The sequence below is a fragment of the Diadema antillarum genome, unplaced genomic scaffold (genome assembly GCF_040938485.1).
Source record: "Diadema antillarum isolate AM-2024a unplaced genomic scaffold, OU_Dant_1.0 scf00000001, whole genome shotgun sequence".
Classification (NCBI taxonomy): Eukaryota; Metazoa; Echinodermata; class Echinoidea; order Diadematoida; family Diadematidae; genus Diadema; species Diadema antillarum.
This window is the reverse complement of record NW_027270890.1, coordinates 3,647,518-3,674,187: the sequence shown is the minus strand read 5'-3', so window position 1 is coordinate 3,674,187 and position 26,670 is coordinate 3,647,518. Positions and strand designations below refer to the sequence as shown.

General features: G+C 39.2%; 1 protein-coding gene across 1 annotated transcript; it reads left to right on the top strand.

Moving 5' to 3' along the window:
* On the top strand, positions 1-26,670 carry LOC139728111 (uncharacterized). Its single transcript, XM_071639109.1, has 7 exons — positions 1-188; positions 13,583-15,155; positions 15,574-15,688; positions 16,391-16,604; positions 18,192-18,340; positions 18,907-19,209; positions 26,489-26,670. Exons 1-7 carry the CDS (start codon positions 47-49, stop codon positions 26,528-26,530), a joined length of 2,538 nt encoding a protein of 845 aa, XP_071495210.1. The 5' UTR covers positions 1-46; the 3' UTR covers positions 26,531-26,670.

Sequence of the window (26,670 nt, the reverse complement as noted above, 5' to 3'; positions counted from 1 at the left end):
GTTTCCTGAAAAAATCGCAATTGTTTCGCCAGCTCACGCTGCCAATATGCCATCAATCGGAGCTGTAGAGAACACACATTTACGAGACGGTGCTTTTAAGCCGGTTTGCAGCATTATTTCAGAGGAATTACCACATCAAACATCGACATTGCCGACCAAGTCGAACTGTAACGACTGTACACGCAAAGGTAATGCAATTTACCCGCATTGTGTAGTGTCAATATGATTTTCTTTAGAGCTGAGGCGAATGTATACGCAGTTCTATGGCTATGCGAACTACAGTTCCCCTTCCATGCATGCAAATAAGGAGTACAAACGTAGGCGTAGTGCAGTACTTCTGTCCTGTGCGAACTTGATGATAATCGTGCAGCAAAGCTCAGGGAAGCCGCGAGCCGTGTGTATAGGGACTGGGCCACTGGACACTGTGTAGTTATTGATTTGTGAATGTAAACTGTTTGATGTGCATTTTGAATAAAGCCAATAAAGGTAGACCATTGCCATTATTATGGTCACTGGTGATGGACAAACTCTCAGTGCAAAAAACACTAACGTAGAATGTGTGCAGAGCTCAGCAGAGAAGCCGCGAGCCGTGTGAAAGCGACTGGGCCACTGCACTGGGCTGTGTGAAGTTATTGTATAATACAATAACTATTTATTAATGTAAACTGTTTGATGTGCATGTGAATAAAGCCAATAAAGGTAGACCATTATGGTCAGTGGCGATGGACAAAGTCTCAGTGCTAAAAACACTAGACGTATGAACCTCGATAGAATGTGTGCAGAGCTCGATCAGATCAGAGTCAGAGATCATCCGGAAGCCGTGTGTAAGCGACTATGCTCTGTGTATTATTCACATGATTACAATAATTACTTAGTATATGAATGTAAATTGTTTGATGTGCATGTGAAAAAAACCAATAAATGTAGACCATTATGATCAGTGGCGATAAATAGACAAAGTCTCAGTGCAAAAACACTAGACTTGTAAACCTCGACAGAATGATTAATATTGATTGTTCCCATAAGTTTACGTGTACTCTTGTTGGATGATCTAAACGTAAACAACAACAGACTAGTACCAAGTGTGAGTAGGCCCCTATCATGAATCTTCCTAACTGCCACCAGCCCCAACACGCAGTGTTGGGGCTGCGCATTGTAGCAGACATGATCATGACAGGCGAAGTATAGCGCCTAAAAATCAATATGAAATCGCAAAAATTCCGCAATATGAAGACTTACAGGTGAATATGTAATGTTGAAGACTGACTGCGTTCAACTTTTGGTTCTGGTAATAGTCCCTTTCTGCTCGGTTTGATGAGTTAAATGCGACTCGGTCGAGAGGAACTCGGGAGAACTACATCTTATACAGTAAATGGATTTGAGATTTGTGCGCATGCGCTGGCCATCAAGTCGTGTAGCTTTGTGGCAAGGCCTTATCATACTGTTGGCAAACCCTCTTGCTGTATAATGCGTTGCTTTCTGGGTGGGTGCGCGCGCGCACGCCTTGTCAGAAGGCTAAACGCATTGCGACTCCGCCAGCACATGAATATTTACGTGCGCAGTGTACTGCATACTGATTTCGAAAATGGTGAATGGGATGGGGAGCTAGGACTACGGACCCGTATATGGCCGTGAAAAAAACGTTTTTTCAAGATCATTGGACCAATGTGAACAAGAACAAGGTGAACGAAGGGTATTAATTAGATAAGAATCTTATGTATACTATAAAAGTACGTTTTTTCCTCGTGATATTCGAAACCTACGGAGGTGCGAAAATCTGTGACAGACTGTGTATGTTTTTCAAGCTTACCGATATAGCACTCTATTGACTCAGGACGCTCCCACAGTGTGTAACTGTGTATACGGAGCGTCCCGGGGTTAGAATCTTCCAAGAGGTAGTTGTTTACAGTACAGTATTGTTTGAGATGCAGGCAGTAGACCAAGTGTCTACTAGTGTAGTCTAGGCTGCATGAAATTCACTTCAGTTTTTTTTCCTCATACCTCACACTCAGAAGCCTTACATTTAGTGACAAGCTTTTTCTGATGCCTCACAAAAAACAAACAGACAAAAAAACAAACAAACAAACAATCAAACTCTGTAATTATGGATTTCCAGCCACCAAAAGTCACATTTTGGAAAAATCTTAGGTCTTTTACTTTCATCAAGTGAGATCTAAAGTAAAAAAATTAAAACCTTATAAATAATGCTTTAATTAAGCATATGCACGGGATTGTACAATTTACCTCTTAAAGTTACTAAAACTCCCAACTGTAACCCCTTTTCCGCCGACCTCATCCCCTGACCCCCAACTGCTCCACCCCATCCGGCAGTCCTCATGTGCAGCAAAATTCCAGTACTTGCTGCTCCCTGGCCTTCACAGAGCATGTAGAGTAGAAAGAATGTGATCATGCATATCATATTCATGAGTCATCAAATAGCAGTGGCTGATTGGATAAACATGATCACATGATAACAGACCATTTGTACTGTCATCCCATGGGAGAACATTTTTGCGCATGAATTTGTACAAACAATTTATGGCAAACAAGGGAAGTAGCACATTGTGATTTGAGAGCAAACAACATTGCACAACTGAGGTGCAACGACACCAAAGCTTCATGCAAAATCGTGCACAGTTACAAAGCAAGCTACAGTCAAACCTGTCTTAGTGGCCACCTGTTTATAGTGACCACCTGCTTCTAGCGGCCACTGAAAAATCCCCCGCACGAAATTTCTGTAATAAACCCTTTATATAGTGGGCACCTGCCTTTAGAACACTGCCAGCAGCCACTCATTTTGTATCTTGTGGTGAATACAATGTATGTAACTGCATATACAGCGGCCACAAAAATTTAGCTGAACCATTAAATCAGCCGTGAATACGTGAGCTTTTTCGTTCATTGTGTGAATTCTACCAAGTCTTATCAAAAGAACAGTTCTATAAGTACTAGTAAGCTAAAAGAAAATTTAAAATGAAGTACACTTACATGTATGATGTACACAAAAAAAATCCCATATCCCAAGTGTTGAAATTCAAAATGGCCACTGACCTGTCTATAATGGCCACCTGTCTACGAGTGGCCACTTTTGTTATTTCCCTTGAATGGCCGCTATAGACAGGTTTGACTGTATTTGCACAGGATGGTTATACTGCAAAAATGGGTTACAAAGTGGCTATCGTTTGAAATGTGCTATCCTGGGGAGATTTTCGATTTCCTCAATAGCAATTCAAACCCTTCAGATGAAACATTTAATATGCTACATCTGTATCCCCCAACAATTTACTACATGGTATCTGTATATAATGGCAACATGTCATGTTACTGTAAAACGAGGAATGTTCGCGTGCATTTTAATTTCGCGAATTTCGCGAGCGCTAAGATTCGCGAAATTAAAATGCATGCAAAAGTTCTTGTCTACACTATATGCATTGAATGCCAGTGGCAGTTCGCGAAAATTTCATGCCGCAAAAAAGTCTGGGTCTCTTTCCTTCTGCGAGTGCACTGATAGCCTGAGCTAGACTCAGCAGGAATAGCAACTTGGTGTACTAGAGTTTAGATGACTGTCTCTTTATCTTCTTTTTTTTTTTCTTTTTAAAAATTAACTTCTTTATCCGCAAGTTAAATAGCTCAGATAGACCAGGTGAAGTTTCCATGGAACAATTGTTGATGTGTAATCATAATTTTCCCCATTTCTTCTTTGACTCTGATCAGGATCTGCCCATGAGAGTGAAAGTCTGTAGTAGTAAAAAAACAACAACAATAATGGGCAAGTCCAAGATATCGCGCACCTTACGTATGGGACATTCAGAGATTTCAAACCTCTGAAAAGTAATGAAGGAGCACTTGGATTTTACTGTTTATCATCAGGAGGACTGGTAGCCCTGAAAAGAATATTGTGTTAAAGTTTGATGTCATTTGACCTTGGGTTAATTATTTTATTAAGAAAAATATGGCAACTTACGTATGGGACCAGAGAAAAACTGGATTTTTCAAAATAAAGTTTGAATTGAAAATTCTCTGAAAGTACCTTACTGATCAAGTTCTGTTTAGAAGTGAAGAAAGGTACAATACTGAAGTATCTTTCAGCAAAGTTTCACTGCAAAAGAATGGCGCATATTTTCATGAAGTTGGTTTAATTAATGAAAGCACACCTTACGTATGGGACATGGCTGAACTTACGTATGGGACATTTGTCTTTAGTGCACAAGTGTATTCATGGGAATGACTTTAAATTTCCCCATAGTGTCATATTCAGTTCCACAAATCATACTACAACATGTAACAAATGAAACAGACTTCTAAGTGGGTACTTTCCCGGTTCAGATACCTAACAAAAGCTAAAATAAGACAAATAAAAGTAATTACCAATTTACAATTAAATACAATGTCTTAGTTTGGATTCCGTCATGCATTAACACTGTCCTCATGATGTCTACACATACAGATACAGTATACTGACAAGTCTCTATTTCTAGCCCATTTGTAATACTCTGGTCAATATTTTTTATCAAATGAAAAAAAAATGTGCAAATTCTAGCTTATGACCTTGATGTAGCATACATGCACATGTACCATGACTAATTTGTAGTCTTGATAATTTCAACTGTAAAATCAAATGTCATGTACAGTGTAATTTGCACATACAGTTTGAAGTGGGTACTTTCAGCAGTTTTAGGCTTACCTTGCAAGTTGTCTAAGTTTTTATAGAGCTTTGTAATTGTTTGAAATGCAGCACAAAACACAACAACAACAAGAGTAATTAATTTTGCTCTGTAATCATCATGTTTTGCCATGTGAATTTTAGCTTCTGCAAAATCAATCCAATTTTAATGAAACTTTTAGAGTTTAAAAGCCGTGGTAGAACAAAGAGATAGAAGAATGTATGTGCCAATGCTGGCTTTTTTTTTTTTCAAATTGCTTGGCTTCAGGTCTATGAAACCAAAGACGACAAAATTTGTGTTTGTACTTTGTACATACATACATGCTTGTGTAGTGATACAGGAAAGATTATAATTTGTACATTTAAATCTTAAGAGAAAATGTAATTCTAGATTTGAAACACTCAAGTAACTCACTGATCTGAAACTTACAAGTTTGATAAATTCTAATAACCTAATTTGATCATACACTATGAGATTGCAATGCTTGTTGATAATTGTGTAGATGTGGGGTACAAAGTAAGTATGAGTTGATTAAGGTGTCTCAGAGCACATCTGTCTCTTCAAACGCAATATAGAAAAGAAAATTGAATTCCCTATTTGTTTGTGTAATTTGTGTTATTAGCACTCCAACCACAGAACCAGTATTGATATTGTGGTTCATGGCAAATGTAAACTATAGTCTTCATTTTACAGGATTTTCAGAAATTATGTTCATGACCTTGATAAGTCATGACGTATTCTGAGGGTGTGCAGTTGAAATATTAAACATCATATCAAAATAGAAAGTATTCTTGTAGGGTTTTTCCTTTGCTATCAACTCAAGCAATGACAAAGTTACCTGCTGTCACCTCAAGTGATTTTTCTTTTCAGTAAGACCTGTAATGTTGTCATTGATGAGAACCATAAGCACAATTGTTTTGATTTCCCTTTTTAGGCTGTACAGCCTGTAGTACATGCTGAACAGTGTACTGCACCTAAAATGACACTTAGAAAATCCCATTCTCTAGGACAAAGTCATTTTGTAGAGAGGTAAAGTTGAAAATGATAACTGAATTAAGAAAATGTTCAATATCAAAATGTTAAAAGGAGGAATATTAATTGAAGACCAGCTGCACAGCCTGTAATGAAAATAAGAAAATACAAGTATAAATGATTATTCTTTATTTTCCTTTCTTAATCATAGAATGACTCAATAATGCTGTTCTTACACTCTCCCTGAAGTCAACTAAGTAGGAGAGGTATATATATAGACATATCCTTCAGAGTAGGTGCAAAGATAACCATTAACCAAACAAATGTAAGGACATATAGCATCCCTGTCAAAAGGCAGTTTTCCCATTCACTTTGCATGTAATGTCCCATACGTAAGGCATTTGTCCCATACGTAAGCAAACTTTAATTAGTTTTAAGATGAAGGACTAATTAAATTTCCACATTTAGTTTTGCTAATCTGGAGTTAAAATGAATAAATTAGAACTTCCTAAAGTATGATTGGTCAATGTTGGAAATTTTCAGAAAAAACTTAAAAAAACATACTCAAATCCTTACGTATGGGACACTTCGTTCTGGGAAAGAGCATAATTTGCATAATTAATGTGCTGACCTTGTCTTACCTATTGGAAATTATACTAGCTCATACAGGGGTCATGTCCATAAAGGAACTAGGTCAAGGACAAATTCAACTGATTTTAGATGAATATTTTTAATTTGTCCCATACGTAAGGTTTGTCTTTAATTTATGCAAATTAAGGCCATATTTCTTGCATAAATTTGCATAATTAAATATTTTCTTTGCTGGAAATATATAATTTAACTCTTTGGCTACAACATGATATCAATAACTTTTTGATTAAATCAAGATGAACTTTGAGCATCTGAGGGGACATTATCTTGGACTTGCCCTAAAACAAAAAACACACATTATGGGGACAGAAACAAACAAACAAACCAAACCCACTTAACAACCAACAAGTAAATAAAATGAGAAGAAATGGGTGGGAGTACTTTGCATGAGATCAATAAAACTTTGTTATGAAATGCTGTGCATGACTTAGGGTGGTGAGTTGGATCAGTCGGTAGCGCGTTTGCCTCCGACCCAAGCGACCTGGGTTTGAACCCGAGTCTGGACTGAGCAATGTTGTGTTTTATCATACCCTCCCTCGGATAGGACATTTACACTTTGTAAAATGGAGGTCCCGTGTATGAGAGAAGCACAACTCATGCATGTAAAAGATCCCGCCTCATTCATAATTCATCGCAAAGAGCAGGGTGTTTAACCTGGTGAAGTGGTCCCGCCTCACATCAACTGGACCCCATGGAAGACCAGCTTAGCGTCTGAGCTGAATATGGGCTATCCAGCCATCTTCTTGGATGGATGAACAAACAAACAAACTTTCACGTTGGTTTTATTTCCAGTACCCTCAAAAGAGGTAATTGTAGATCCCATCGATCATTATTTTGACAAAGAGGACATTAAAATCAAGACCACACATCAATGTGCCTGGAATGATTGCATTGTTCAGCGGCTCTCAATAGCAGTGTATTACCCCCTATTTAGACGCATGCCATTTTATACCAAAACTCGAAACTGAAACAACATGAATCATCGTATAGCCGACAGACCATTCAGACACTAATTTCGACCGTTCTGGGGATAGATGTGCAGTTTCCCACTGCGCATGCTTTTATAGTCATGAGTGACAGCTGTGGGGTCACCTTTCGTGCGTACTCCCATAAGTCCTGCCCAGTTACTTTGGTATACCATTCTATGGTCATCATACGTTCAGACGCACATGGAATTCTGATTCATTACCAAGTTCTAGTTCAAAATGATGCTCTGACCGTCGTTTCACTACACGTCGTTTTGTTATACATACGTTGTTTCGTTAGTCAGTGTTCAGACGTATAAATTCATCATATAGCTATACCATTTTGGTATAGCTATACCGTTCTAGTATAACTGTTTGGCATCTGAATGCCCTGTTAGATGTTTGAAAAGCTATCAACCACAGATCTCTTCACATCTCATGGTAAGATCTACACAATGCACACACGTATTCATCATACAATGTATGAAAAAGGCATAGTGATACATTTGTTGTGAGCATGCAACATACACATACAGTACACCTTGTATTAGTTATTGTTACAGGCTTGTATGATGAGTTTACATCTAGTGTATACAGGATTTGTATAAAGATTATTGCAAATGTTACTTTGTGAACTCTTATTTTGACTCACGAGTAATACCCTAGAGACAACTTGTATAATTTATCTTTTTCAAATTTGTTTGACCTAGGTCAATATTGTGATATTTTGGAATGCTGATTAATTAATGAGTTGTTGTTTTATTCATACACGGGTTAAAATACTTGCAGACAGCCGTTAGGCTGTTTTTCAACAAGTCAGTACGATGTACATGTGTACAGAAAACAGTGTACAATCAACGTAATACATACACATACGGTACACGTAGGCCTTCACAATACTATTACGATGAAACAAAAAGATGAGAAAAAAATACTCAGCACAACGAGTGAAATGAGTTTAGAAACTAGTATTGGGTATCGGGAGTAAATAATGTTGCCTGTCTTGTCTTGATATTTGAAATGATATTGACCTCAAGCCATTGAAAGGAGAATGGACGGGAGTTGAGCACTACATTTTACAAACAATTTCTCTCCCAATGCTAATGCAGGATAGCAACAACATTGAGTCTCTTGACTGTTTTCTTTGATGAATTAGTATGTGTTCACTTTATGACTAATAGCTGACTTTATAAAGAAATGAAACATAATATGATTTTTATGTCTTTCCTTAGAAGTGTGTGCAAAGAAAGTTTGTTGACAATTCTTACAATGTGCCCCATTTCAGTGAATGTGGCTCGCGTATGATTTCACAAACATGAGTGTTCTTTTGCTGAAGTTTCACACATGGTTAAATTCATGAAATATTGCATTTCTTTAAAGCTCAACGAAGTGCGACATGAAGAAAATGTTCATAAAGTGTCATTCTATGGTGTCAAGAAATGAGATAACACTGCATATTTTTAAATCAACCCTTTGTGTAGTGCGTGAACAAAACCAAACAACCACCCTTGATGTATTCTATCAACTTTCGTTTTAATTTCCATGGCACTTGATGGTAATTATTTACTGTAAAATACAGAAAAATACCTTTGTAAAACCCTCTGCAAAGTGTTGGAATAGAAAGCAAGTAGTCCTGTGTGTGCTTAGGATATGAACAGTGAAATTATGCGAACCCCATTCAATGACATTTGGTTTCAAGACATTGATGACACCCAGTAAAAACAAACCACAGTGTTATTTGGATCACAGAACAAAGGACTTGCTGTGGACAAAGTCCACTCTCAGACTGCCTTCATGTACCGTAATTCTTGTTGTCATGTTTCTAAACCTGTGAAGATGTACAGATCAGTGGTCAGACCCTAAAATGGCTCTCCCACTGACTGCTAGTTTGAAATGATAAATTTCATGTAATTGCAAAGGGCTACTGTGTCATGAAGACCATGGCCAATCAATCAAAGATGCAGTTCCTAGCTACTGTATTACACTCAAAACAGAACATGTGATTCACAGGGAGGCTGTTAGTCAACGGAAAAAGAGGAAAGGTCAAACTCGGCTCCACCTCCTCAACTGTAGCATAAATTAGCTTCACATGACATACGGTACATTAATGTGGATTGAGTGCAACATTAGAACACATCAGTGAATGTTTGAGGAAAATCGGACAGTCGATGCAAAGTTATGAATTTTTAAAGTTTTGGTATTGGAACTGTTGGATGAGGAGACTACTAGAGGTTATGATGTATGTGTGGACAACGATATTTAAAAGAAAATAGTTACGTTCAGACGGCAGGCCCTAACCTCGAGGTTAGGAAACCTCGAGGTTTCGCTCTTGCCCCCTAACTACGACGTGTGTCCACACGACGAATCTTAACCTCGAGGTTACGAAACTTCGAGGTTAAGCTTCTGCCCCCCGTAACTACGAGTGGGTCCCACTCGATGTTAAAAACACAAAACCGGAAGTTTCAGCCCACACTGTAACAAGGCGTCTATTTATTCTAGTCGAACCCTGTTGGACTCGCTTACGGGGACTCTTTTTCTCTGTCATGGTATGCAGAGATAGCACTGCACTGATGACTTTATGCCTTTATGAAGATATTCGTCGAAAACATTTTTTAGCGTCGGAGAAGAATATAGAATACAGTTTGATAGCGAGTTCGATGTGTTCAGTTTCAGAGATCAAGCACATGGGAAGAAAAGATGATGCTGTTGTGTCATGCGTCATAGGTTTTTCACGTGTGTTGTATTTGTGGTGTACGTTTGGGAGGTTGACCCGGAAGCAGAGGGAAATTGTGGGGGCCGGAGTTTACGGCGAGGTCACTCTTAACTTAGAGTTCGTTGTGTTTTGTGTCCACACGGTGCTTAACTACGAGTGGGGACCCCCCGCGGCTCGTGGTTAGAGCGCTAACCATAAGATTTCTCGTGGCTCGAAACTTCGAGCAAACCTCGAGGTTTGCTAACTACGAGTGCGTCTTCACGGTCCCTAACTACAAGCTCTAACCTCGAAGTTTCCTAACTTCGAGGTTAAGGGCTCCCGTCTGAACGTAACTAATATGAAGGGAATTCCACAAAAATTCACTTTTCTAGCATTTTAATGAAAGAGCACTTGACTAAACCGCTTTTAGAAAGCAGGGGGAATAATTGCTACCCTGAACATCCCTCAGTATCAAGTTGATGGAATGTGTAATTTTCAGGAAAAATGAATTTTTGTGGAATTCCCTTCATCTCTTAATTGTCCCCGCCGAACGAGTTCGAGCAGGGGACTATGAAACGGGCTCCGTACGTGTGTGTGTCCGTGTGTCTGTCCGTCCGTCTGTCTGTGCGTCCGTGTGTGATCAAAATGTTCAATTTGCTACTTCTCTGTCATTTATGAGCCAATTTTAATTCTGTTTGCTTTACATGATAGCACTACATGGGAGCTTTGAAACTTCTACACAGAATTTCAGTTGTGACCTTTGACCTTGACCTTTGACCTATATTGTACATTTTGCTTCAAAATGCTACTCCTTCGCCATTTCTAACCCGATATCGATTCCGTTTGCTTTATGTGATGGCACTAGGTGAGGGCTTCAAAACTTCTACACAGAATTTTGACCTTTGACTTCTTTGACCTTTGACCTTGACCTTTGACCTATATTGTACATTTTGCTTCAAAATGCTACTCCTTCGCCATTTCTAACCCGATTTCGATTCCGTTTGCTTTATGTGATGGCACTAGGTGAGGGCTTCAAAACTTCTATACAGAATTTTGACCTTTGACTTCTTTGACCTTTGACCTTGACCTTTGACCTATATTGTACATTTTGCTTCAAAATGCTACTAATTCGCCATTTCTAACCCGATTTCGATTCCGTTTGCTTTATGTGATGGCACTAGGTGAGGGCTTCAAAATTTCTACACAGAATTTTGACCTTTGACTTCTTTGACCTTTGACCGTGATTTTTGACCTATATTGTACATTTTGCTTCAAAATGCTACTCCTTCGCCATTTCTAACCCGATTTCGATTCCGTTTGCTTTATGTGATGGCACTAGGTGAGGGCTTCAAAACTTCTACACAGAATTTTGACCTTTGACTTCTTTGACCTTTGACCTTGATTTTTGACCTATATTGTACATTGGCTACAAAATGCTACTCCTTCGCCATTTCTAACCCGATTTCGATTCCGTTTGCTTTATGTGATGGCACTAGGTGAGGGCTTCAAAACTTCTACACAGAATTTTGACCTTTGACTTCTTTGACCTTTGACCTTGATTTTTGACCTATATTGTACATTGGCTACAAAATGCTACTCCTTCGCCATTTCTAACCCGATTTCGATTCCGTTTGCTTTATGTGATGGCACTAGGTGAGGGCTTCAAAACTTCTACACAGAATTTTGACCTTTGACTTCTTTGACCTTTGACCTTGATTTTTTACCGATATTGTACATTTTGCTACTAAATGCTACTTCCGGCGGGGACATATTTTACGCACCGCGTAATTTCTACTTTTCCTTGTTATTTTTAAGATTGGTCAAAGATTACAACTCCACTCAGCACTAAGATATCTTATGGTTTATGCTCTATCCAGAGGATGCCCGGGGGAGGGGGGGGGGGCACTTGTAATTTTGAGTCGAGTAGACGCGATAATCTACAAACTCAAAAGTGAGTGTGATCTGTCTGTGAACCCTATTCCCCCTTAGCTTACAGATGAACATGCTAAACACAAATACTTTACACACTGCATGCAGCACACTTCTGTACATAGTCTTGCATTACCGGTATCTGGTTTATCACTAGCACTGCTTCAAAATTTATAAAGTATTCTGTACAAACGTTGTTAACTACAATGTACACTGTAGTTCTTTGGTCATCATGACACTTTCTTTTCTGTGGTTTAACTTTAATCATCAAGTGGGACCCTTGCTTGAAAGAAAGATCTTCAAGAATAGGTATTATGTGGATGATCATTGTACGTTTTAAGCTCTTATCATCAGATATCGTATTGGATTGATGATTCTCCTCCCTCATGAACATACAGTGTAGCTTTAGAATGAGAGTGAAGGGGTCAGATTACAACTATTAACTCAGAATTGAGCAAAACTTGATCAGAAAACAACCCACATCCAAGACTGGTGGAGGGACATTTGATGTGAAAGCGCTTGATGAAACACAATTCAAGTTTTCTTTTGATCTTTACAGCTGTATATCAGGAAATGTGTTTAGCTATGCGTGTTCACAAGCAAGTTCTTTTTCTACTGTGACAGCTGCAAGAACCTGTGAAGGTTTTGCTACATGTAGGCCTGATGCCAACGAGGTCTACAGTGGCGACTGTAGGCATGCATTCGTCCAGATGTGGAACCTCGCAAGTTTTAAAGTGTTTTGTGATAGCTGCTGGGTAGCAAGAGATTTGTGACTATATTGCCGAGCCACAGAGTCTAAGGAACTGATTCATACTTCCTAGGAAGGTGTGTGTACATAGTGGCACGGGAATTGATTCATGCCTAGAAGGGAAGTGTCAGTTTTACCGTTCATGACCCGCTTTTTGGAAACAGGAACTGAACCATAAAATATCACGTGCAGGTTCTCTATTCTCACATATTATAGCACAACGTGTATGTAGCACATAGTGTTTATATTCATTTTACAGAGGGACACATACATTGGATGCATAGTTGTCAACAAGGCTTTATATTAAGATCTGTGAAACTGGCAGTTAAAACTGACAGTTGTTTGTTTTGCTCTGTGTTTGATATCTCTGATTTCCATTGCTACAGCTGCAGTTCAGTGATGAACTGATGGTATTTATAAACCATTTGAGGAGAAAAGTTTGTATCCATGGTAGTAAGATTGCAAGATGTCATGTATGATAAAGGTTCTCTTAAAAAGTAAAATCCTATTCCATCTTCAATTCTATGCCAGTGTTTGGAGCAAACTCAAATAAACAGAAACAGTTTTCCAAATATACCACAGGTTTGCTGTCTCAATTTCTGATAAAGAGTCAAAGGAAATCTTGTCTGTAGACAAATCAGATTGGCCAAAATGGAAAAAACCAAAAAACAAACAAAACAAAAACAGAATGAGGATAAGCAGAAGGAAAACACGTCAACATCACCGTGGCAACAACTTCAGTTGACTTTAGGTGCAATACAAATCTGATAATTTCAACTCTGATGCCGACAGTATGCTCACTCATTGGTATTTGCTGCATTTTTACTATCTTGCATAATCAAGTGCCCCCTTTACAGGATAATACATCATGGCTGGTTTCATTAATGTGAAATTCGATTTAATTTCATCTCACTCCTTGTAACACGGATTATTTGTTTCTTTTTATTTATCCCACTACCAGGTGAATGTGAGAGCAGCATGGCACCCAATAAGAATGGAGAAGTTGAAGCCGACTGCAAAACTCCAACTCCGGAACAGGCAGAGAAGGCATCCTCACTGAGCAGTCCACACACTGAGGAGAATGGAGCAGCATCCCCTGTACAGGAATCTGGTTGTCATGGTGACAAGGTGATGGAGGAGACTGAAGGAGAGTCCAACTCGGAGAACAGCCAGGCCCATGAGGAGGAGAGAGACAAAGTTGCCCCTGATCCCAAGACCATGTCAGCCTCTGAGAAGCGAGAGGAATTCAAGAACAAGCGCAGGGCCAGCTCCGTGGAAATACTGGGTCTGTCCAAGAAGTACGGTCCAATCAGGAACCAGGGATCGCTGGCGACGGAAATTGAAGAGCACTTTGACCACTTGATGCAGAGGAGGAAGAGTTCTCCAGCAAGGTTGGGCTCAAGACCTGCCATTTTTGGAGACGTGGTGGAGAACTTGGATGAGTCTGGGCTTGCTGCAAAGATGGAGAAGGTTAGCCTCTCTGGGGAGAGTACGGAACCAAGGTTTGGGGATCGTGTCCTGAGCGAGACCAAATCCAGTGAACTGACGGCTAAGGGCCCCACCCATCCCTCCCTGTCTTACCAGAGAATGGCACCCTACCCAAAGCCTACTATGTACGTACAGCAGCAGCAGCACCACGGTACCATCTATCAACCTGTCCTCTCACCCTCCTACCCTCAGAGTCAAGTCCCCCACTCCCTGCGACCAGAAGGCAAGAAGGTAGCCATACCTGGTATGCCGTCCTGCAGGAAAGTCGTGACTGTGTACAACACCCACAGCAGAGGAACTGTTGTGGAACACACGATAGACAACATGCCAAGAAGTCAGCACAATCCACAGCGTTTACCAACAGAGTCCGAATACATTTTTCCAGTTTCGCCAACGTCTGACATCTCGTCTGTGTCAGGTGGTAGCCCAGCCCCCTTCAGCCCTGATAATAACAGCATGCACACAGCGCCCTCTCCGAGCCAATCCCAGCCATCCCCATCTGCCATGTCAACATCACCAAACTCTCCATATTCCCTGGAATCTGCCATCAGCCCGCCACCAAGTGTTGGCTCCAACATCTCTGGAGACTCCGGGATCTCCTCACCTCCCCATGAGAATCAGTTCACAACCTGCACGCCAACAAACAGCGGAACCCTCATCTGCAACCCCAGTGTGCAGCCAACTCACCCAGATGTGATTTACCCCTTTGACACACAGTTCCTCATCAGGGGACAAGATGACAGGTACCCCGTCTACTCTCCACCCCTCTCGAATGACGAAGAATGCATCAGCAACATTGCGCAGGCACTCAGGACCAGTGCTGACAATTACACGGCTCAGACCCAGGGTCTCCACACTGGAAACCAGGCCTACCAACAGTCCCAAGTGGCCCAGCAGCCGGTACAGCAACACATAATGCCATACATGCAGCCCCAGCCACACCCGCAGCAAATGCCTCTTACCTACAGTCCGCCAGCCGACCCGAAAGACATCGTCAACAACATGCCACTAGATGTTTTGTGTGGTCAGGATGAGGATGAAGACACGTGAGTGGCATTGTGAATATAAACCTAGTGTGTATGGGGAGGGGAAGGGTTAGGGAAAGGTTTTATCCTTTTCTTGTAGGACCACTCATTTACCATACTAGGCCAGTAAATGTGAAATTTACGCCATATATTTTGTAAATTATTTTCAAAAATTTTGGCAAGTTGGATGCTATTTGTGCATTTCAGAATGTTCAAAAATATCAACTCTGATCTTGATGTAGAAGCCACATCGTATCCCTCCCTCTCTCTTACCCCTCTACCACCCCTCTACTCTTCTCACCCCTCCACTATCCCTCTTACCCTTCCACCCTTCCTACCACTCCACCACCCTTCCATCCTCCTACCCTTTCATCTCGGCGTTTGAATCAATAAACTTAAAACTCATCTCCTCCCCAATTCTTGCTTTTCTTATTTGTAGAGCCCTCCATATTGCTATAAGCCAAGGGGATGAGAACCTCTGTAACCTCATCCTTAAACGTCTTGTCGAATCCGGCCGCGCAGATGCCCTCAACATCAGGGACAAGCTAGGGCAGGTTAGTATCCAGGAATGAATTAACCAACTATGCAAACAACAAACAAACAAACAAACAAACACAATATGTAATAAGTAAACAAGTAAAACAGAATTTATGGTTGTTCCTCTAGATATCTTTATAAATAGAATCCAAAGTCACTGTAACCCATGTTTGCCATTAATACAAATAAAAAAACAGTCACATGTATCCTGAATTAATCACTCGCTAGTTTATTCTATGCTCTTAGAATTTTGAAAAAGCATGAAGTTAGTTTCCCTCTTGAAAGTATGTAGTGAAAACATCTTCACACATCCAGGTCAAGGACAGACTCAAGGACTTATGAGTTTGGTGATTTTTGTGCTTGTTTTATTGTTCTTTGAAGTGTTTCATGTTTCAAGTGATTAGCAATAGGTTTGAGTTGATGATTCTTTTAAGAACTATGAAAACAAAACATGGTTCCATATTCTCCATCGCCCTGGAAAGTTTGAGTGATTTTTTTTTTATTCCAGAGAACACTGTACCACCTGTCAATGTCTTGAGGCTGTAGATGATAATTATGTCTTAAATTATGCATTGTTTGATGGATGACAGAAAATGAATTTTTGCTTGTGATCTTAAAGAAGAGACTTCCTCTTTCTATTAAGAGCATTTTATTCGTTCATTTCATTAGCGCTTGTTTCTAACTGAATATGGTTTGATGGTTGTTCCCCTATTAAACAGACGCCGCTGTACATCGCCGTAGTAACCAACCAACCAAACCTGGTCTTTCGACTGGTGTTACATGGTGGTGATGTCATGATAGCTAACAAGGAGGGTTCCACACCCCTGCACTATGCCGCTACCAAGGGGTACTCACATGCCCTCACGGCTATCGGGTGTGGTCTTATCGAGGGTAACCACACCCGCTGCAACATCAACGTGGAGAACAAGAATGGTGAGCAAATACTTGTGGTGATCACGTGATATGATCAAGTGATATGATCATGTGATATGATCATGTGATATGATCATGTGATATGATCAATGAACTGAAATGTAGGGAGTATGTGCATTTCAATGACTCTTTTTTTTTTTTTTCAACTGTAGCCAGATATTTTTTCAAATAAATGGGCAATATAGAAAATTTCCTTGTCCAGTTGCTTGAATTGTTTTCTTTATAGTGAATGTTATTATCATCATCATTTTAACTTGGCATGTCATAAATAGATACATTACTAAACACATTGATAACCACTACGTATCATGAAACATATGTGTACAGTTTCATTTGTATTGATGTGAGTTGCCAGAGTACATCAAAGGTTAACATGATAATGATGGTCCTTGGAACTCCCTTAGGCCAATGAAAACCCAGTATGTAGTAATGTGGAGAGTAATCTCTAATAGTACTATTTTCTTACATTAGTGTGATAACCAGTACATAAGGAAATAGACGGATTATCAATGCAGTGACTGATTTTACCATATTATCTTTACCCATTGAGGACGGACTGATTTTGCTACAACATGTATTTCCCATAGGCACCTGCCCGAGTATACTCGGGACTCGTCTTCAATGGGTTAAAGAGGAGAATCACAGTTTGATTTTCTGATATTTCCAATCGTGCAAGAATATGAAAGAAAAGTGATTAACCCCTTGTATGCTGTGAGTGCTGATGACATAGAAATCTCCAGAGCAGTGTACACTGTCCAAAGTCCCTGGCACAGAAAGGGTTATTAAAGGGATCATACAGTTTTGGATGAGACATAATTTCAGGTTTCTAACATCTTTTGGTGAGATAATGAGAAACCTCTTATGAAATATAAAAGAGCATGTAATTCTATGAGGAATTCAACGTTTATTTGACGAAAATTGGTTTTGAAATGGCTGAGATATCCAAAAAAGAGCGATTCTAATAAAGTGTGGGACCCACACTTTATTACGATCGCTTTGTTTTACTTTGTTTTTAGATGTTTCATCCATTCCAAACCCGATTTTCATCAAACAAACTTTGAATTCCTCTTAAAGTGGTATGCTCTGTACTATATCATAAGTGTTTTCTTGGTATCTCGCAAAAAGTTAAAAGCCCAATTCTCATCTCCACCAATACTGTACTATCTCTTTAAGGTGCAGTTTACCTTTGGGAGCAGTGATTTAAACAAATGTTCAAGATATCACATTTGATGCATATGTGTAGGTCTGTTGTATCACAAAACATCCTACTAAATAATATTTTTGCAATAAAGCCTGAAATGTAAGGAGATATCAGTATTTTTCTCATCAAAGCATATTAAACTCCAGATGGTTTAGTCTGGAAACATTTTTGTTATAACTATTGCTCACATTTTGTGCATGAAACAATACTTCACATTGATTATACGAATTCAAATTTTTACAGCAGGTGTTTCTATTCCAAACTCACATTCTAGTACTATTTTGAAGCACTATGGCTGGGTTTTTGTCTCTTATGGAGATGGTAAATTATGCCTTTAAGAGATAGGGCCTTAGATATAATTCTCCTTCTCCCCCCCCCCCCATCAGGTATGTCACCCCTGCACTGTGCCATCCAGGCTCACGGCAGAAAGGAACAGGTGTACGACGGGAACGTGTGTCGTTATGTCACCAAGACAGTGGACAGTGTGGACACGGTCAAGAAACTGCTTGGAATGTATGCTGACCCCGCCTTCAAGGTTAGCTCTTTGTCTATGGAATCTTATCAGATTGAGGTCTAAAGACAGTACATATAAATTCTGCTATCTCTTCACAGACATATTGAATACTGTCACTTTTCAACTATGCACCCCCCCCCCCCCAGTAAAACTCAATCATGTGACTCCTTGAGTATTTAAACTTGAACTACGAGGGCAAATGTAATGACTACAAAATTAGTGTTTGAAGGTATAGGACAAAATTGATAGTAAGAATTATTTTGGACAGATTGAATGAGAAATAATTGTAAACCTGCCTCTTAAGAAATGCATAAATTGCTGTAGAATCTGTGCTTGCTTAAATTATCAGCTTCCTATCATTAGGGCAATAAAAGGTGGCACCGGATTATTAATGTTTATAACATAATTTGAGCCATTGCAAAGTACCAAATTGAAAGTTAGTCATTGTAATCTATGAGGCTCAGATGTTATGATACCTGCTTAAAAGGCCTGAGAGGTACACTTAAACTCGGATCAATTTACTGCAGAAGTTTTAGAGCAATTAGTCGATGCATCATGATTTTTGTTTGTTTGATGTATGATCACAGGACAGTCGCAGTGGATACTCCGCCCTTCACTATGCTGTAGAGCTGCCGCCGAATCCTAACGTCACCAGCAACCTTCAGATCATTGAGATTCTCCTCGACTCGTCAAATGATGCCCAGGAACTTCTGGCGGTGAGTACGTACTCCAGCAACACGCCCCTCCACCTCATTGCTGGCCGCAACTACCCCGAGAGCCACATCGTCAGCGTCATCGACCTCCTCATCAAATACGGCGCCGAGATCACGGTCAAGAATGAGGAGAGACAGTACCCCCATGACTTGGTGGACAAGAAGAACAAACCAATGGTCAGTGGTCATCTCATACCTTTCGTTTTACTGTCCAGATACCACCTGCTCATCTTTGATACCCTACTTTCGTTTCCAGACAAAGGAATGGTCATAGACAAATAGCCAAGAATCAAAGAACTAATTGATACAATACTATGCAATGCAATACAATACAATACAATACAATACAATACAATACAATACAATACAACATTTGCCATACCATACCATACCATACCATTACCATACCATACCATACCATACCATTACCATACCATACCATACCATTACCATACCATTACTATACCATTACCATACCATACCATTACCACACCATACCATACCATACCATACCATACCATACCATACCATACCATACAATACAATACAATACAATAAAATACAATGAATGTTTGATGCACTCTTCCCACAATGCTCAGAGCACTTGCAAAATTTCACAAATAAACACAAAACAGAAAATGGAATATAAGTTAACACAGGCATGTACACAATTTACTCATAGAAAGAAGTCAAAATCAAAAACAAAACCAATCATATGCTGAAAGATGGAGATTTGTATAAATAGAAATATTCTCCTCAATTTTTTTTACTGCATTTTCCTATAAAGAGAAGAAATGAGAGCAGAATCCTCAGGACCTGGAAAAGAAAAATTACAGACCAACATTAGATGTGTTTTTTGTGTGTTTGTGTGTGTGTGCCTGTGTGAAATGTTCCTTTCTCCATGGAAATTTGGTCTCTTTTTGTCTGTATGAATTTATCTTCATGAAAATGTCTTGCAACCACCAAGCAATTAGAGTACATGAGGTACACAATATAAAAATCTTGATACTCCAGCTGAAATTTTACATTCTTTCTGTGTACATTTGTATCTTGGCTTGGACGTAGGTTTGACGTGTGAAATAATGTTTATTACTTAGTGGAAAATGAGCAAAGAAAGTTGGATTCCATTGGGATTCGAACCCGACACCTCTGGATTGCTAGCCCGGTGCTCTACTGTCTGAGCTATAGAAAGCCCTATTTCAGTGTTCGTCCCAGAAACCCCTAATTCTCAAAGCTCGAAAGGTCAGAAGCTATAAATAATGTTTGATGACCTTGGAAAATGAGACACAAGAAGTTCTCACACTCTCCTTGCTTCCCGATAAACTTCCAAAAGTTTATGCACATAGTCACACTACCAACAAAACTACCCATAGTTTCTGTGAAGTGAAACTACCCATAGTGGCTGTTTTTAACTTGCGTGCTCCACTTGAGCAAAAAACATGTGCCCTCCTTGAAAATAAAAACATGCCAATGTGCAACAGCACCCGAAAGTATGCACAGTCTGTGTAACCAACATGAAGTGGATCTAATCATGTGATAGGAAGTTTCAGAGGAAGTTTTGCCATTATATTCTCGAGAATTTTGCGGTCACGCTGACCAAACTACGCTAATCTACATATGTAAATACTGGTTAGTGAAACTACGCTAACTAGAATATATGCCAGTTCACAGTTCCATGATTCTGAGCATGTGCAGATAAAGGTCATTGCAGACCTTCTCTTGAAATGGATTTGCAACTGAGGCATTCAAAACCTAGACAGGGTTTCATGACAACTGTTTTATAAAGGTGTTTTCACATCAGCCCGATGTTTTGACTTGGGGAAATTAACCTGATCATGAAATAGCGCGCTATTTGATAATGTGAACACAAATTAGCACGCTAGTTGTACAGCTCTTATCGAGAAAATTTCTCGAGTCCAACTCGGGAAATTTCTGAAATAGCGGGATAACATAACGAACTAGCACGCTATTTGATCATGTGAAATCGCCTCAAGAAATTAGCGCGATGCATCCCATCATGCCTAGCATGTGTGACCCGAAAGCATGCGCTCTCCTGGTATACCCGACACTGTTTGCGCATGCTCACTGCTGTCAAATTAGCTTTAAAAAATTTTGGGCTAATTCTCTTTAGGCTGCTGTGAATAGGATATGAAATAGCGCGCTAATTTGCGATTGCCAAAAATATCTTGATTTTTGGATTTTTATCGGGCTGATGGGAAAATGCCTTCTATGAACCAGGTGCAGTTGGTATTTACAGGTGAATGTGTATTCTTTTCAGCAACATTATAACACACATTTTCGCCGAGCACCTGCCTAAGTATTCTCAGATCTAGTGTTAGGGGGTGAATGCTTGTGTTTTAATCAAATGGTATTGTGAACAAAGATGAAATAGAAACAACAACTTCAAAATAAGCTTGAGAACAAACTTTAGAGCAAAGTACACCAACAACAACAATAGCAAAAACGTAAGTGTGTCATGTCCACAAGAGAGTGTATTGCACTGAGAGTGACAGTTATGACATGAGAGGGAACTTGGTCTGTGGTTAGTGTTTGAAGGAATAGAAGTGAGCACAGGATATTAACTGATGTCTTTTTTTTCTGTGTATGTCAAGAGCTGAGTTGTATTTCCTGACTTCCAGTAAGACTTGAGGCATGTTGTATGTAACATGCTCATTTCATACACTGAAAGCAAAGTGTCAAGTTGATTAATATCATGTTATTGTTGTGTTCGAGTTTGTTGTGTACACTTAATTGGGGGAATTTGTGAGAGAGAGGAAAAAAATGTACCGGTACATGAAGGTGTCTTGTATTGTAGATCTCAGCATTGGACCCTTATAAGCAGAGTCTTTGGTTTTTGAAGTACAAAGACTCCACTTCATACGCTGGTTATATAAAAGACACACATGGCAGTGAATTCACTCCAAGTGTTATGATTAGTTATAATTTCCAACTGTATGTCACACAGATACATTTCATCCAACTATTTAAAAATGATAAAGATCAGCTTTAAGGCCCACAAGTATTTCACAATGTTTTTTCTTAATGTTCATTCATGATATTGCAGAATCATATAAAAAAGAAAGGGAACTCTGTGAAATCCTTTTTTTTTCCTTTCTTTTTTTTTGAAAAGCACACATTCCTTTGACTTGTTACTCACATTTATTAGAGGAGATATTATTCTCTCTGCTTTCTGGAAGAGGTATTAAGTTTAATGCTCTTTCATTATGCTAGAAAGTTAAGTTTCATGGAATTCTCTTTATATTTTCTTCATGCAGTTCTGCAGTGACATACACATACATTGTACATCACAAACAGTTGTAGTCTTCTCATTCAGCAATAGTGGCGCTAAAGCTTTAAAAATGCAAAACTTTTGAACAGGTTGTCTGATTTTGCTCAAAACGCGCCACTGAATATAATGTTCTACTGATTTTGCTGCATTCACTCAGTCCACTTTAGAGAAACTTCCCCTTTAAATGTGCCCCTCCATCCCAACAAGAGACATGTCCTGTTTGGCATTGAGCCAGGATTGTTTTTGATTGAACCCCCCCCCCCCCCCCCCCATTTGAATTGAGATTGATTTAGTGTAATGCACTTTATGGGGAGAATACCTTCAACTCTGAAGTTCCAATTATATCACTTTTAAACCAGAGAGAGATGGGACTGGGAAGGGGATATTTGTACTAGTACACCTTTGTGGTCAATTATCAGTGTTTATTTCCTTCACCAAAGAGATGGAGTGTTTCTCCCAGGATATGTAGCCTCATAAATCTGTGATGTTTCAAGTCCACAAATGAAATGAAAAGGTCTTTCAATTACTTGAGAATAGTTTCCTTACATCATTGTGATCTTTTCTTTCAACCGTAACAATCATCAGTTGGGTAGCTTTGTTTGAGCTGAAACTGAAACCAGTTGATACATTAAAATGCGAAATGATACATTCAGTGACATTTATGTATCCAGGTGGATGGAAACAACAGTACTTCCCCTTCTAGGATCTAGGATCTGTCCACTGTACCAGTAAATTGTTACCTTGTCAGCTTGCCTGGTACCAGTAGCACCCTTCGTAGGGTGTCCACAAAACAAGAACATTCTGGGAATTTACCCTGCTGGGATACTGTATACGCCATTTATTTAGCGAGACTAAATTTTTGCGACTCGGGACTTCCCGATGATTTTGCGAGTGATTAAATTCGCGATCGTGCAGTGCAGCACACGATGCATAGGCACCTACGTGCACATCACATTCATATTGGGATCAGAGTCAATATTTTCGCATGTCTTTAATTTCGCAAATAGCGTCTGACTTGCAAAATTGGCAAAGATGAAAAACCGCACAAAGTGGAACTTGAAACTGGCTCATTATAACCCTCTTAGCACCAGTCTCCTAGAATGCTAGTGAGATTGTATGTAGACACGTTGCCTGTGGGACTAAAGGACTTAACTTCTCCCAGCCAGTGAAGAGATGTATATCAGTCATGCTCATGATACCAGTAGTAAAGAAAAAAAAACATTCAATGGCTTTTCCTTTTTCCTTTTTTTTTCATTTATTGATTGGGTGGTGGGTGAGGGTAACATTTGGGGCTACTTGGGGTGTTCCCCTAAAACTTCCCCAATGGAAGTTTGTGTACAGTACATTTCAGACAGGGTCGCCTGGATTACCGGTCTTCACTTAGCCTCAAGTCCAGGCTCTTTATGACTTTTTTTTTTCATGTCGGTGGGTGTGCTATCTCTGTGTCTTGATGTGTCAGTTACAAAATTACAACAACAACAACAACAACAACAACAACAACAACAACAACAACTATAACAACAACAACAACAACAACAACAAATTATATTTTTAAGCCTTGATATAAAAATTCAGGCTAAATGAAAACTTAATTTAGAGGGAACAGTGAAATAACAATGACAACAATAAACTAATAAAAACAATCATGATATTTGTGGGATCATGATATTAAAATCATTATGTTGATGAGAGTGAAGCATAGAGCAGAAATTAAAAGCAATATAAACATATGTACAATTATATTCCACATACTAAGAATGTTGCAATAGGATTGGTCCAGAGCTAATCACGTGATGAAGCGTAGTTTTGCCCATCACATCACCTGAGAAGAAAAGTTTGTTACACTCTATGTTGATAGTCCCTTTTGTTTCGCTGATCTCCACACAGTCCACACAGTCCTAACGCAAGATGAGTACGCGCGAAATAAAAGTGCATTGCACTGTGGACTATCATATGACCTAGGTCACTTGATAGTACACAGTGCAACGCATTACACTTCAGTGCCGCAGGTGCGCGCAGCAAATTCATTGTTTTGTCATCTACGCGCACACGTAGCCTAAGCCCTAAGGATACCTAAAGACAGCTAAAACGGTTTCAGATGTGGAATAAAATGGGAATTTCTAGGACCCTAGATGTGGAATATAAAGCAAATAATCAACTTTTAGTTTCAGGCAATGAGACAAACTATCACTTCCTCGGCGATCTGAATGTGTACGCTATCTTTCCTCAGCTGCGCTTCGGAAAGATCTAAAGCTGCATCCAAATCGCCTCGGAAGTGATAGTTTGTCCCATCACCTTCACCAACGTTGATTATTTGCTTATTACAGAACAATGATAATAATAAATATGAGAAGGGAAAGGAGAAGAGGTGATTGAAGAAGAAGAAGAAGAAGGAGGAGGAGGAGGAGGAGGAGGAGAAGAAAAAGAGAAGAAAGTGGAAAGCAGTCATATTGTCTGGAGAAAGTCTTGTCCTACGTCTGACAAAGTACAAGGCCATACAGTGGGTAAATCAGCCCAAAGACTTGAAGCAAGACTAGCTACTGCCTAGAATGAGGAAGTACTTGTACAAACAGGGGAAATCCTCACATTCTCTTTTTCTTTTTGATGATACAATGCCGTAAGATATTCTGTGCAGACGGTTCAGACTTTAACGAAGTATAAGTGATAGCCATTACATCTAAATATACTGGAGATAGGGGATAAGAGTTGTATTTCTGAAGGCAATAAAACAATACTTTTGTCCAGACTTCTTCTTCCGTTATAATGGTCTGTTAACAATTAAAAATTCTTACCTCTGTTATTTATGGATAACTTTGTTTCAGTGCTACTTGAAGCATACAGCATGCCAATAAAAATCATGTTCTAATTTATGAGTGAATGATTAAAGAGTCATTAATGATACAGTTTACCTGATGGTGTCCATAGACTGATACCAATTAAATGTGAAGATTTACTGTTAGTGTTTGACATTTACGAGGAGTTAATTGATCATCTCCCTTCTTAAAGGAGACCTCTGGGTGATTCTCAAATTTTTACATTTGTACAACTATAAATCAGTTATACTGAGGACAGAGTTTCAGAATTTGTGATAATTGGGATGAAGAATAAGAATATTTTCAAAAAATAGAACAAATTGCAATGAGTTGGGGCTCAAGGAAGCAGAACTAAAGAAGAAGGCATGCATAGATTATAGACAGGTGAACTAGCAAACAAGCGGTATTGTTATGGAATATTACACTGCTATCATTTCTGAAATATGTGAGCCTTCTATGTCATCATCCTTGTTCAGTGTAATTTGTTTAAGGTTTTTTAAAGTATTGTTTCTCTGCTCAAGAACCACAATAAATTCCACAAATCTATACAGGGAGTTGTCGATTTATGTACAACATGATGTGAAATTATGAAAATCGTCTGGAATGTCCCTTTAAACAAATTTCTTTCATGTATGAGCTTTGTTGATACGTACGGAGAAGTCAAATGGTGAAAGCTAGAGATTATTAAGCAGAAGGGTGAAAATATTAGGTATTAATTTTCTTCAATGTGTTTGCTCTCTGTACATCTTTGTGATCTTACAAAAATTTCATTTGTACAGAGGGCGGACAAATTGAAGCCACATGATGTTAATGTCTGATAACTTTATCAGTCCTTGGTGTATCTCGTGTGAGAACCAACTTGTGCCCAAACTCTTTTCAGGGCATTCGGATATCTTGGAAGAACTGTTGATAAGATTATAGAATACATTTTCAGAGATCTGTTCTTGTTCATTTCTATTGCAATGATTCCAATGGATGATATGTTTGTCAAGAATTTTAATGTTTAGGAAATGAGAATGCAACTTACAACTTGTACCTTGCTGCTATGACTTCAATATGCATTACACCTTTACATTAATATCATAATTTTACCTCACATTAATATGTGATAAATGTTATGCATGTGCAATTTTGTAATTTGCTGATATTAAAAAAAAAAACCGAATGCTCTAGAAACATATTACATACATATTTACATATATGTTTTTAAAAGTACTCTAGGAATGGATAAGATAATTGATGTTTTCAAATGGATGCATAATTCAGGATTGATTACATTGTGGATCAATTTTGTGTCCCATCTGCTAGGATTTAAAATGCCATTCTTTGCTTTGCTTTTCTTCATTCATTGTAGGCCTGGTCCAGATTGCAGGGAAACCATCTCCAAGGAAAGTAGACCAACATCAGATTCAATCAAGACTAGGAACTGTGGAGCGGGGAGAATTGAGGACCAAGCCTTTACACATAGAGGACCAGCAGAGCAGAGAGAATTGAGGACCAAGCCTTTACACATAGAGGACCAGCAGAGCAGAGAGA

Coding starts and splice junctions, on each gene's coding strand:
- LOC139728111 (XM_071639109.1), top strand. CDS start 47: ATGCCATCAATCGGAGCTGTAGAGAACACACATTTACGAGACGGTGCT. Junction 189..13,582: donor TAACGACTGTACACGCAAAG/GTAATGCAATTT, acceptor TCCCACTACCAG/GTGAATGTGAGAGCAGCATG. Junction 18,341..18,906: donor ATGCTGACCCCGCCTTCAAG/GTTAGCTCTTTG, acceptor GTATGATCACAG/GACAGTCGCAGTGGATACTC.